The sequence below is a fragment of the Bradysia coprophila genome, unplaced genomic scaffold, assembly GCF_014529535.1.
Source record: "Bradysia coprophila strain Holo2 unplaced genomic scaffold, BU_Bcop_v1 contig_24, whole genome shotgun sequence".
Taxonomy (NCBI): domain Eukaryota; kingdom Metazoa; phylum Arthropoda; class Insecta; order Diptera; family Sciaridae; genus Bradysia; species Bradysia coprophila.
In genome coordinates, this window is record NW_023503501.1 from 6,905,368 (window position 1) to 6,919,729 (window position 14,362).

Here is a 14,362-nt window from a genome sequence, read left to right on the forward strand (position 1 = left end):
GCAAAATCTTTATAAAAAATTATATAAAGTCTGCAACGTAAACCTGTTACAGGCGGCAAGGATATGACCAGTAGTATTATCGGATCTATTACTTCCATCGATCAAAGTTTTAAGGGACCATTATTACCCAGAGCGTGTCAATATTTTTGTCGTCGTTATCGACAACAGATGTATAACCGTATGTTAAAAGATTCTGTTATGTCGCCCGTTCGGAAGGGCCTGTTGACTTTTTCCCCGAAGGGGTTACGAGTGATGAAAAGTAGAAGTCTGTTACTTCTTTTGTTTAACGTTTAGTTGAAGATATTTGAAATTACCCCATTCTTATATAAATATACATAAGCAAGAGGTGAACGTTCTATTTTATCTTTGCTGTCGATAACAGATGATATTCGTCGCAGCCGAGGTCGCGGCCAAAATTCCTTCTATTGAATTCTTGAATGCAACTATTTATGCTAAATAAATGAATGCAATAGATATTGTGCAAATATTTATGAACAAATATATTGAACAAAGTCGACGTTTGTCAAAGTTCTGAAAGAACAGGTTAAGACAACCACGAAGGCGGTTGACACCAAATTTTATAAACAGATAGTGGGAGAAATCAACTCGAAGAAAATATTTTTCTCGAAAATTCAGAATTTTGTTTTTGTTAAGTTCCATTTTACATATAAACTTCGCAGCCGTTCACGCTATTGTGTATCACCGCCTTCGTGATCAACTCAGGGTTGTCTTAACCTGTTCTTTCAGAACCTTGGACGTTTGTAACCCATTTCAGGAAGTATTACAAATACAGCTTTTGCGTTGATGCAACTATTCAACTATTGCTCCACATTTTGGCACTACTTTGATTTAAGGCAATTCTACATATCGCCCATAATTAACCGTTCAAAGTATACGTAACGCTATAGTCTAACATACGCAATAATCAATATCAGAAACTTTGATTTTTCAAGTATGGTGCCAATGTGGATCAAACGACCAGGCCCTTTTAATATACAAATCGTAAATAAAGTTGATTGATGGCGATCATATGTTTTTTAATATAATATTGTCAAGAGGCATTACTATACAAAACGTTCCATCAGCCGGTGCTTAATTTTACGTGAATTCCATTGGAAACTTTCGATTTTCTTATCAGATAAAAAACGCATTTTACATTCTGGTTAGTTTGAACCAAGTTCTGTGATAAGACGCTCTTTTGTATTATATCTAAAGCGTTCGCAAAGAGTGACTCGTCACTGTACATACAATCATAATAAAATTCAACCTCACCGCGTGAAGGTCATTGCACCGATTTCGTCCTATTCAAAACAATAATGGCCAAAACAATTGTTATTACCGGTGCTAATCGAGGTCTGGGCCTTGAATTTGTTCGTCAATATCTGAAACTGGATAGTCCTCCGCAGCTTATTGTCGCCACTTGCCGCGATCCAGATAAGGCAACGGTAATTCATAATACGAATGAATTGGATGACACAATTTCCACGCTAATTCAATTTGTTTGTAAATAGGAATTGCGCGAACTGGCCGATTCAAATGCATCGGTTTACATCTATAAACTGGATACGACGGATTTGGATGCCCTACCTAATTTTGCCAATAGAGTGGATGAGCTCGTTGACGAAAACGGACTGGATGTTCTAATCAACAATGCGGGAGCATACTTAAAGGTTTCATTGCTGGAAGGATCATCCGACGATTTGATGGAGAATTTCAAAATCAATGCCGTCGCGCCGTTCATGCTGACCAGAACGTTGTTCTCTGCATTGCGCAAAGCTACCGCCAAAAATGATGCCCATCGACCGGCCGTTGTGAACATTACATCGAAAATGGGTTCAATGGATGATAACACTTCGGGTGGTCATTACGCATACCGAACGTCGAAAGCAGCATTGAATATGATCACCAAGTCGATGAGCGTTGATCTGGCGAGCAGTGGCATCAAAGCCGTTGCAATCCATCCCGGATGGGTTCGTACTGCAATGGGCGGACCGAATGGTTTAATCGATACAATCGAATCGGTTACGAATATGATTCGCGTGATCGGTGAAGTTCAGACTGGTAAGAATAAAGGTTTGTTCCTCAACTATAATGGGGCGGAAATTAAGTGGTGAGTTGATAGGCTCAGCGAAAGAAAATTGTAATTCGGGAAATTGTTACTTTGATTCAATAAAATTGGAAAATGTGAAAATTGTATCAATCAAAATTTGGTTGATTTGTCTAAGCGGCTGAGCATGCTGAATAAGTTCGCACCGAGCTCTGACTGTATATCTCACCAACCGAATTTATCTATGAAGACAAATGTTTTCGCTGGAAATGTGGAAACTTTTCTGCTATACACGCAACACATATACAATATACAAAACCACTATACACCTCCTCTCCATTCCATACAAATATCATCAATACGATGCCATCGTCCTTGTTGGACGTATAGTGAAAATTACGTAATTTTACTTGAATGAAATTTTTAAAAATTTTGCAACATGGACTAGGAATGGACTATGAAGACCAATGTGTATACAATAGTCTTATCCCCCTTTTGTTTGGTTCAGTTCGTTTCGAAAACACATTGTAATGAACATTGTCCCGGTACTACTACGGGGTTTTGTTCCTCCTGATTTTATTGTCAATTTTAATTTGTTAATTGCACATTTATTGAATCAGATGATTGATTTTCGCGACAAACCTAGTTGATCCAAATATTACCCGGCAAGAAAAACCAAAAATCTTATCAATGAATCGTACTTGCACTGCCATCTGAAATTTCACCACGAAAACATAGTTTCTCAAAGTTACCAACCGCTGGAAACGAAAAACACCAAACATCTGACACTCAAATGTCTGGTTTGTTTATGTTTTTCTTACGAAGTGAATTTTCAGCAAAATTTTTGTTTAATTTTCTCTCAAGAACGGATTATTGATGCAATAGATCTCGAAATTAGATTCGTGGTGCGGTTTATGATGAATGCAATGTGATGTTGGTAGATATTGCATAGTGAATTGAAAATGATAAACAAAGCCTTCATCGCTCTGTTCTTTAGCTGATATAACAATGAGAATGTCGTAGCATCAGATATGAGGTAAAAAAAACATTTCGTTTCTGTCTTATTGTAATTGGATTCGCGAGAATACAGTATACAACCAATTTGGATATTTCTGTTTGGGTCTACTGTTGTAAAAACTTTGAAGCGAATGGCTACTTACCAATTCAAATTCTGTACCAGGGAGAGTCAAAATGTAGCGAAAGTGTAACACGTCACTCACTCCGTTTGTCAAATATTATTCGAATAAAATTAACTAAACAAACAAAAATGATTCAGTAGGAGTCTCTGTTCTATGTGTAAAGTTGTCTTAGTCTACCAGAAAACCACCAACTAAATACAACAGAATTCCAAACTTTCCAGCCAAACAAATCACGTTCATTTTCCCAATGTTTTCATTCTATCACATTTTCGCCTTAAATTCTTTTCAATGGGATCGGAAAATAGAAGAAACTCCATTCAACAAACCATTCATTTCTTGATGTTAGAAATGTTTTCTCATGTGTTGCATCGAAAAGGTAATAGATAGACGTCGAGTGGCACGAACATCGAAGAAGGGAGAGGGTGAGAATTGAGAATTTTGTAAGGGGTTTGGCTATCGTTCGGTTTTCTACGATGAAAACAACACACAACAAGTGAATTTATGGTCAAGAGGAAATTTTCTTGGATGTAAATCACCTCATAAGTGGATAGGTTTGTCTTTTTTTTAAGGGGTTTTTTATTGTATGGTGTACGGCGTTTGTTGGAGTGTATTTTTTGGGTTTTTTTATTGTTAATATGATATAATGTGGGAAATTTGTTTTTTATTTGTTGGACTCACCAAGTTGCTGTAAAAAAATCGTAAAGAGGGTAAGTAGCCTGACAAAACAATGTTTTTTCGACACCAGCACAATATATGAGACGGAACGGTCTGCATATATTATTGTGGAGGTGAGTTGTTTGTGCAGTTTGTGAGACATTTATTTCATAAAGCGTATCTATCGAAGCCTGATTTTTCATTTTCCGAGCATTAATTTCTGACCTCAATTCCCGCCTTCAGAAACAGTAAGCGAATCACTTTATAATCATTAAATCTACTACTTCTTTCGTTGAAAGTATTGCTTAATATTTCGTACAAAATGTTCTACATAGCTTGCTTAAGCAATCATTTTCATAGTATAAAGCAACATTGGAGCAATACCCTCTCTAGAAAACAAACTTAGTTTTGACGCTGTCAAAATACCACCTTATTCCTTTGTTTGTAGGATCATACACTGTTGAGTAATTTATGATTTAGATTTTACGTGTAAAATGAGAAGGCTACGTTGCATTTTAATCACATTAATAAATGTAGTTTGGTTGCTAGAGAGAGTATTGGCAAGAGCCGATCGCTTGCTTTCGATAACAAAAAAATTTCTATGACTTTTTGCGTGCACGCACAAGATAGGAGTCTCCAAAGTCTCCATAAAATATTTTTTGGGAAAATTCCAGAAACAATGAAAAATCGAGTGGGAACACACCCTTCCTTGAAGGAATTGCCGGAGCATCCGATATGTAATAGTAATTTAAGGAAATTGTAGAAATTGATGGAATTACAAGGAAATAAGAGAAATTAAAAGTAATTGAGAGGAAATACGGAAGAGTATGATGATTTAAAGAGTCAGACAATGCAAAAAAAATGTTCTTCTCACTCGCTGCACTTTTCGCGAATTGAGATCTTGTCGATTTGGTTCGTTGAGCATTTTTGCAACGCTAAAACGGTTTTGGTATTTAAAATTAAAACCAAAAGAGAAACACTGTTCAGTTTCTTAAATTTACTTTCTATTTCAACCAATTTACAGTTTCCAGATTTGCCACTATTTTGGCCAGTGAGTTCCCCTCAAAAATAATCCTTTCCTTCACGTTGGAGCGCTCGAAATTACAATCTGCTAAATCGGCTTCAACCGCAACGTAATATTCCCTTTAATAGTTAATGACTTATTATCGCCAACCAATGTTTCTGTTCGTAGGAACTTTTCTCTGCACAAGATAGGAATTTAAAGCGCTCCAACTTGCAGGAAGAAAACATTTTCCTAAAATTTCCACATTTTCCAAAATTTCCCAAAAACATCTTTTGAAAAAATAAATTAAAATTTGGAAAGTTTTAGAAAATGTAGGAAATCATTTTCCCATAGTCCTTGCCCTGCACGTTGGAGCGCTCGAAATTCCTATATTGTGAAGGAAAACTTACTACAAACAAATTGTGCACAGGAACGGCAAAATGTTGTGTATGCAACAGTTGGTAGGCATGGGCGATAATGAAAATGATTATCGATAATTATCAATTATCGATAATCGATAATTATCGACTTTTTTTATCGAAAATTATCGATAGTCGATAATTATTGATATTTTGATAATTATCAAGATATCGATAATTCGATATATCGATATTTCGGTCCGAAAATCCGATATTTATCGATATATTCCGATATATCGGTATATTATCATGAATTTTCAGATAAATATCAAAATATCGATATTTTGATAATTATCGAATTTCGATATTTTGATAATTATCGATAATTATTAAATTATCGATAACGATATGATTAATCAATTATCGATAATTTCTTTCGATTGATATTATCGATAATTTTGAACGCCTCCCATCCCTAACAGTTGGATCATTGTTTGACACTAATGAGTCGATGAAGCCGATTGAGATTGTAATTTGGTGTTTTCTACTACACATGTCAGCAAAGCAAAACCAACGGTTACAGTTCTACGGGTCTGAGTGCATGTAGCACGATAGGACAACATCATGACTTCACGTAGGTGTTTTTTTTCTTTCTTCATGCAAACTAAAACCTTTTCTTTAAATCAGTTCATCCTCAAAATAAATCCAATCCGATTCGGTCTGGAATTCGAATTCCCAACAGATGTGTGGGTTTTTGAAACTTAATGGAAGGATAACCAAAAAAAAGTGGAATGGAAACATTAAAACGTCTCGTTATGAGGTGACATAAATCCGGATGAATAAGAACCAAATTCTGAGCATAACATCATCCAATTTTTAAATCACTTCAACGCAATCATTTATATTACTCCCAAGGTGTCAATATTCACAACACAATTGAGGCATTCCAAGCGATAACACAACTCGAATAGCAAGGCATCTTATTTATCATAACATTTATTAATTGACTCTCAAAGAGTGGTAATTTAATCCATTAAAAATTCGCCTCTATTCGTAAACATGTTATACATATTTATATACATCCAAGGCTGGATGCTGGATTATCTTTATTAGATATCGCAACCCATCGTCTTATATCCATACAACAGAAGCCCGTTCTAAAAAAGGCTCTTCTCTATCTCTCGCCAAATTTTCACATTTTCTAACATAAAATCGTGAAAATATGAATGCGAAGACAATATATATTGCCATAAGACACTGCTGAAATCTTAACATTTCCGTATATAAATATAATACCCCACCCGGTGTGTGTGTGTTCTGTGCTGAGAGCATCACATTCAGTCGAATTGTGTTTTTCAAATGAAAACCCCCCTTTACACACTCATCCCACTCATTGTTTTAACTTATAATGCCCCCATACATTCGAAAAATTTGTATTTTAACATATCTTTTGGTGTAGCAGCATTCAAACTTACTGTGTTGGGATGAAGGGGGATGAGGAGTCGGTATCATAATCATCATGCATATATACATTCACTTGAAGGAATCAAGGCTATGGCATAAAATAAAGTAATAAGAAGTCAAGAGATATCCGAATATGAATAGCCAAAGAGAACATTATCCAAAGTAAAATAATAATTTTCAGCTACACAATAGAATCGCAAAATTATTACCCGACGCAACAACACAAGTGTAACGAAAAGGATGATGGTAAAATTCGTTCACATATATACACATAACCACCCTAACCTCTGGTTATCTATACATTCTACCTATCATCTACCATGAGATTCTCATACTTCAAGCCTTTTTCGTATGTCGTACAAATGGGAAGTAGTCGCTTTTTTGTGGCTTTCTAAAATACAACGAATAAAATGTCGTGTATGGTTTTTTCCATATCAAAACGGAGAGGGAGCTATGTTGGTTAATGCTAATGATATGGCGTGAAGGTGTACCTAGCATCTCTCTATACACATACATACGTATATGATGCGGGCTAAAATAAGGAAGAAATTGTTTAAAACTTTTGATATATCCACTACCGGCACACTAGTTGAACTCCATATCCATTTTGTTTGGCGATGCAATTCTCTAACTCTTATTATGCATAGTTTTGAGTACTGCAGCCACATCGTACACGACGCTGTGCGCTATTATAAAATAATTTTCGTGAAACACTAATAAATTGTAGATAAATTAATGTAAGGAATAGTCGGTACACTTGAAGCGCTCACATAAAAACCGGAAGGACTAATGCAATGTAATCGCTACTGAAAAGCGGAAACCGGATGAATGAACAAAGATTTATTTTATATTGTTGACAAGTGCTGCTCTCTTTTTTTTATGTGGAGAAAATAAACTTCTTTCGGTTTTCATCTTTATAATCCTTGCTGACTACGTTTTACGATTTGTAACAATTTCATCGTCTTCGGAAAGGTACTATATTTATGGGTAAATTGCATACATCGTGCAATGGCAAATGAAATTGAAGAAATTTCTAGAAAATGGGAAGTAAAATTTAAGAATCTGAGAAGAATTAAAACGGGAAACTTATTGAAGGGAGTGAGTGTACAAAACGAAACATAAAGAAGCAACCTTCCCGTGTGGATTTAGGGCATTTAGGGTAACAGACATGGAATAAAATTCAAAAGTTCACATGTTTGTTGCAGATGACTGCATTCCGTATTTTCAACGAAAACGTGTTGTCCTAATTTTGTAGTAGTGATTGATATCCTTAAGGGTGTGGCGTAACATACTTATCACATATTTTCTAGACATTTGTATCTCGAAGAGATGTATGCTGGTAATTGTCATCAGTAATGATCGGCTGAATCTATATGTTTTCCACATAGATTCTATTCCGAATCTTGTCAAATATCGATGTATATGGGACAAGAGGGTAGGCCTGTAGAGGCGCCACATTTTTTTCATAGTACTTAATTATCTGCAGCTTCTATTCATGTGAACCGACTTCACATTTGTCATTACAGAACATTACAGAGCAAATATCACCATATGAAGTTGGTTCACAGGAACATAAGAGCGCAGTGACAGCAGTAATTTTATGACAGAATGTACTAAAATATTGGAAAACTCTATTACATTTCTTCTTAGTTTCTAAATATCATTCTCCTATGAAGGTGTTTGTTGAAATCGAACTCTACTGTCATATTCTCCTCTGTATACTGTCAATCTAGTTCCTCTACATTCGTCGACGTCAGTGAAATTTAGATAGATTTAGAATTTGCTTTAGCTGTATTTCCGCTGCTCACGTGTCTAAAGAAAAGTCTATACTAGTGGAAGAGTTACACGCACTTGCGTTGTAGTTATACAATCCTATAAGTAAACAGCCTCGATTCAAACAACACACACACGCCACGGAGAACAGTGACAGAGACGATTTGTCGGTGCGACAATTTGCGAGTTGAATTTTGCGACAAATCGGCAACGAGAGTTTACTAAAATCAAATACAGAAAATTACCATTGCAATGAGGATTTATAGTTTCATTCACTTCAATCTTGGAGCAATTTTTCTGATGAAATGTAATTTCGAATTTTTACACTGGTGGTCCGCACACAAGACTGACTTGTTTTTAAGTTACGATGCCCAGTCGTGGTCTCCAAGACTGCTTAGTAAGTTTATTTTTAAGTTACGATTTACGTTAAGATTCAATAAAAATACACCAATCTCTTGCTTCTACTCCAATCTCTGCCGCTGTTCTCCGTGGCGTGTGTGTTGTTTGAATCGAGGCTGTTTACCTATAAGCAGTTTAATTTGAGTATGAAAATCAGCTGAAGTAAACTTAATCAAATTTCGCTGACGTCCGCTTTAATGTTGATTATTTCGTGTGGTGTCTATGCAGCGACTTATTATTCCCTCTTTGCATATGCGCTCTAGAAACCTGGTTCATTTGTTGTAAAGTTTAGATAAGGAGAAATCTGATCTTAGAAATGTGAAGTAGTCCACAAGAAATCCGGAATTTTGGATAAATGAAGGAAATTTTGACTGGTTCGATTAGTTAAACCTCATCCATCATCCTCTGATAAGTATCATCTTGCATTTGATACCATCTATCCCACTAATAGTTGAATGGGGTTCGCTTTTACGTTACCACATAATACCAGTAATACCCGAGTATCCTAGAATCCGGCTATTTTAGTATATTAGCACAATGTATGTTAAAAGTAATGAAGTAAAAGATTTTGAATCAATCTTTTGAAAATAATTTAATCGGAAGGGGTAACAGATTCTGTAATTATGAAGAACATTAAAAGAAATCAAGTTTCTAACTCACCAACCCGCACTGGCCCGCGTGGTGTTTAATGGCTAAGTACCACTCATTGGGAGGCCTACATCCAGTAGTGGAAAATAAAGGCTACAAATATAAAAGTTTCTAATAATTCTTATTCGCTCCGGGCAGCTGCATCAATGACCTTCAAGTCGAAAAGGGCGAATTAAAACTATGTATTAGAATCTTAACAACTCTTCTACGTGAGTTCATACTCGATCTTGTTACGAATGAATTTATTTTACACTTTCATAAGCCTGTCAACAGTAATTTGAGTTTTCTAACACTTCACTTGATGACTAGGAATGTATGTTTTCATCAATGTGGATCAAACTCAAGTGACAAGGATACCTATAACTCTCCATGCTGATTGTGTGTTATATAAAAAGAAATTGGATATCGCATACTTTAAGTCTTCAAGACGTGTGCTGTGTAAGCAACTTCTTTCCGTATAAGATGTCTTTAAGTATTTTGTTTTCAACGTCACACTCAAATCGCTCGTATATCAAACGAACAAGTATCTATACCCATTCCAATATTCGGGAGTCAATCAAATTTGGCTCCATATAAATCGCATCATTAGACCGACTGTCGTAAAATGCGAAAGAAAAAGCAATTTCTATAAAAAGTAACATGCCCTCTTTTAATTTCATTACGTAAATTTATTTTTCTAAATCAACTTAAAATACTCGACCCATTTTCCCCGAAATTAACGATACAAAAAATTGCCACCCTTCAAAATTTGAAGTCATTCTGATTAATTATCGAGGCACCCTTCGCGCCTTCGAATGACATGACATATTGTATATCCCGTGCACCTACTCTCCTCTCTCTACGCACAATAAAAGAAAAATATTTATAAAATTAAATAACACCAACCAACATAGCATTATGAGAATGGAATGGGACATTTAGTTGTGTCTTTTTGGCTGTTGTTTTTTCGGCTCTTTTTTTAATATTTATTTATGGACATTTTGTGTGACGCCACGACAAACATGTTAATTTGGATGGAACACACATTAAATTAATGTAAAACTCCAATATAATGGAGTTATTACGTATTATGAAGTGAAGGTGTGCTGGATTTGTATGAATAGTTTTCACGTACTTTCACTGGGATAAATTCCATGGAGATGAGTTTTTATTGGTTTTATGAGTTTGACATCTGAAAGTTTACCGTATACGCTCAGAATGAGGACTCTGCTGTTGACACACGTGTTAATTTACTCTATTTTTAATTGAAGGTCATGGAATTGAATATAAACCATCATCAGGATGCCTAATGTCTCACGTAGTGAAAGGGACACGAGTAAAGTTTCTGTTTGATATCCAAATAATATTACAAGTCATAATCCACTCAATATCACATTAATATTCGTCGGCAAAGCAAGCAAGAGAAAAAAAATTATTTCACAAAAATAAAAACCAGAAATAAGACATCACATTACACATGGATCCGTGGTATACATTAGCACATATATGAGAACATCTAACAAGATTACCCAATGATTAATGCATTATTTAACGACAGTATTATGAAGTTTTGGACCGAAGTAGTAGCCGATTTATTACATAACGTTACCATTAAGTTCTCGTCCAAGACCAATTTAATATTATTTTCCCATTCCCATCGAATATATGTCCACACGACATATCGTTCCGTTCTTTGAGAGTTTATTTATACAATGTTTTCTGTGTTGTATATATATATACGTATCACCACAGCATACCACCCACTTAGCATCGCATATACACTCTCCTTCTCATCCAATGTGCACAAAACACCACTCATATTAACAGTAAATACGAAAAGTAGCACACAGTGTCATATAATCCAGTCGTTCCATATAGATTAAGCTCCTATCACATCATTATTTACCACATCCAATATGTGTCCGAATTTTTCATCTCCCCGGTCCTACGGGCAACAGTCCTAAAACAGTCTTTAGTTAACCGCAAATACACAACTATTAATATATATCCACACATCCAGAGCTCTTTTTATTTCGTGTTCTTCTTGCGGTGCGATGGTGACTACAGAATGGACACGATACTGATGGGAAATAATGCAGCAAATATATGATATTGGACGCGTGTTTGTCTTTTGTCAAATAATTCCATTTCTTTTATGTTGAAAAGAAAAATTTCCTTTTATATGTGGCCGACGTATGGTTTCAGTTAGTTATTGCCTATACATACACCCAAATATTGTTTGTACAAGGCCATACATAAATTTCTCGGATGTATGAAAGATAGAGAGAGAGTTGTGGCTGTTTTCTTCCATATATTGTATTGTGGTACAACATATAGATATAGACGATTGACCACCCACATTTGATAAGTTTTGCCAGAGAAATCCGAACCGTCAAGATGTATACATGAAGGAGTTGAACAATAAACCACATATGGTTATAAATGTTAGGTGAAATTAATGATGTAATTGATAACGCTTCGTGAGTAATGGCTGGGGCAATTATAGTTTTTTGGGAAAATTAGTTTTGTTTACAAATCATTGGTGGTATATGCGACCGGTCGGGATTGGCAATAGTTAAAATTAAGTGTTGAGACTGGCAAGATGATCCAAAATAAAACCGCAAATAAAACAGGGCCTCAGAGGAATCATTTTGGAATCAAATGGTTGATCATCTAAACCGTTTTCTTGAAATGTTTCTCTTATCGCTCGCAGTAAAATGTCTCAGTAAATCAAAATTCGCACATTTCCACATTTAAAATAGATATAAAGACTCAAATAAGCTTAAACGAGTGTTTCACTCCCTGTTTACAATTTACAACTGCAAACTGATACATTCTTACAAACAGGGAATTCACTTCGCATCAAAAAATATCGATACACAATATTGCTGTTGAGCTATTCACAGCAGTTGTAGCTGCATACACTTTGAATATTATACCGGTGGAATGGAGCAATCCCGAATTACGTAGGTTGAGTTTTTTATGAAATATTTTTTTGACTTATTTTATTGCCAATGGAGACAGTGGAAATATTGAAAATTTGCACCCTTTTTCGGCATGTGAATCCTATATAGGATGAATATGTGTTTATAATGGGGTCGAAGAGGGTTCGATTCTTTTCGCATTGAAACCAATGCCAAATCCATAACCGTATTTCAAATAAAGTGCAATAAAAGGATGTTGACTTTCAGTTGTTGTTTTCTTTTTCCACTTCTTTTGCGAAAAATCTAGCGTGTGAGTGTTTGCCAATATTCCATTGAGAGTGAAAATAAAAACAAGCAAAAAAAAGACTGTTGATATGACGAGATAAAGTGTCTTGTGTTATTTTCTGTTTGGATATTTATTCGAATTTGAATATGAAGACATTGTTTTCTTTTATGATTTTCTTATATTTGAAAATGGATAATTTATGGTATTGTAAGTGGATGGAGGGATGACGATGTTAAGATGTAGATTTTGAGTTGTTTCGGGTAATTTATTTCGGTTTTATGGATGGAAATATTGACGCCATAATTTTTTATTGGCGACACACGTCTTTGCAATGAGGGCTCATATTGCTTTTTTGCGTTGATATAAACGATTTCTCTGCAATATTAACATTCCGTTATTACTCAGAGTGTCATATTGACGAGAGACTAGTCGTAACTTACTCGCAAAAGTTTTCATGCGGGCGAAGACCTTCAAATGATCCGTTTCGGAATTTGTTAGTGTCAATCGCAAGAACTAATGCTCAAAACAAACGAGGCATTGGAAACGTGTGTTGGTCCTAGTTTTCATTGACAGATGCAGCAGTCGCGATTTTGAATAGAAAAAGTTCTAACTTCATTTGACAGTTTCGAAAATTTCGTCATGAAAAATAGGACCAAAACACGTTTTCAATGCCTCGTTTGTTTTGAGCATAACTGTAGCTGCACATAGCGACGCGAAACCCAAGTAGCATTTCAGAAAAAAAACCTTATTCGTTAGAATAACGTTGTAGCAACGTTGTCACAACGGTTTTGCAACCGTTGTTGCCCGGTTATAGTTTAACCTAGGTCAATTAACCGTTGGATAACAGTTAAACAACGAAAAAGTTAAAAATTTAAGGTAGAGCAACTATAATTTTTAACTTTTTCGTTGTTTAACGGTTATCCAACGGTTAATTGACGTAGGTTAAACTATAACCGGGCAACAACGGTTGCACAACCGTTGTGGCAACGTTGCTACAACGTTATTTTAACGAATAAGTTATTTTTTCTGAAATGCTACTTGGGAAGAGACCTAAGTCAAACTTTTCTTTTTTCTTTTGTTCTTCTGTCAAGTTTGACAGTATTACAATAGTTATTTATCTACGAAGGTAGGTATGAAGGTATTTTTTCGCACTAGATGTCGATTGTCGACCCGAGGCGAAGCCGAGGTCGACAAGACGTCGTGTGCGAAAAAATACCAGCATACCTACCGTGGTAGATACAACGTTTTTCGCAATTTCGGGCCATAATCACCTTTCCAATGCAAAACATGTCCTACATTTTGTTCCAAAGTTCTTGTGTATACAGAAATTCATTTGAACGATCAAGAAGGCTGCAGTATGATACACATTGCTATGTGATGTAAAGAGACGCGTTGAATGAAATCGAGTAGTCAATGCTTAGTATATACGCTTCAACAATACGTTCGGTATAATTGTGTGACTCTATAGCCGAATGGCTACAGTCGCTGCTTTGTGTTCAAAAACCTTTTGGTGTGGGGGGTTCGATTTCTGGTCAATGCAAGATTTTTATTTATAAAAATTTAGCCTTCGTTGAAGGTAATAGGTTCTTTAGCGTGCGAAAAAAAAGTCGTGATATCGCACTGTGTCCAGGAATACAGTGAAATAAATACCTTCAAAACGACATTAAATGGATGCATGGAAAGGTGA

The 14,362-nt window shown here is 35.6% G+C and overlaps 1 protein-coding gene across 1 annotated transcript; it reads left to right on the top strand.

Moving 5' to 3' along the window:
- The first annotated feature begins 1,008 nt into the window (after positions 1-1,008).
- On the top strand, positions 1,009-2,191 carry LOC119077649 (C-factor-like). Its single transcript, XM_037184866.1, has 2 exons — positions 1,009-1,445; positions 1,512-2,191. The coding sequence occupies exons 1-2, from the start codon at positions 1,317-1,319 to the stop codon at positions 2,112-2,114; spliced, it is 732 nt and encodes a 243-aa protein (XP_037040761.1). The 5' UTR covers positions 1,009-1,316; the 3' UTR covers positions 2,115-2,191.
- Positions 2,192-14,362: the final 12,171 nt, after the last annotated feature.

What these genes read in the sequence shown, in the direction of transcription:
- LOC119077649 (XM_037184866.1), top strand. Translation starts at nt 1,317, where the DNA reads ATGGCCAAAACAATTGTTATTACCGGTGCTAATCGAGGTCTGGGCCTT. An exon ending in GCGATCCAGATAAGGCAACG is followed by an intron (nt 1,446 to 1,511) that starts GTAATTCATAAT and finishes GTTTGTAAATAG; the next exon opens with GAATTGCGCGAACTGGCCGA.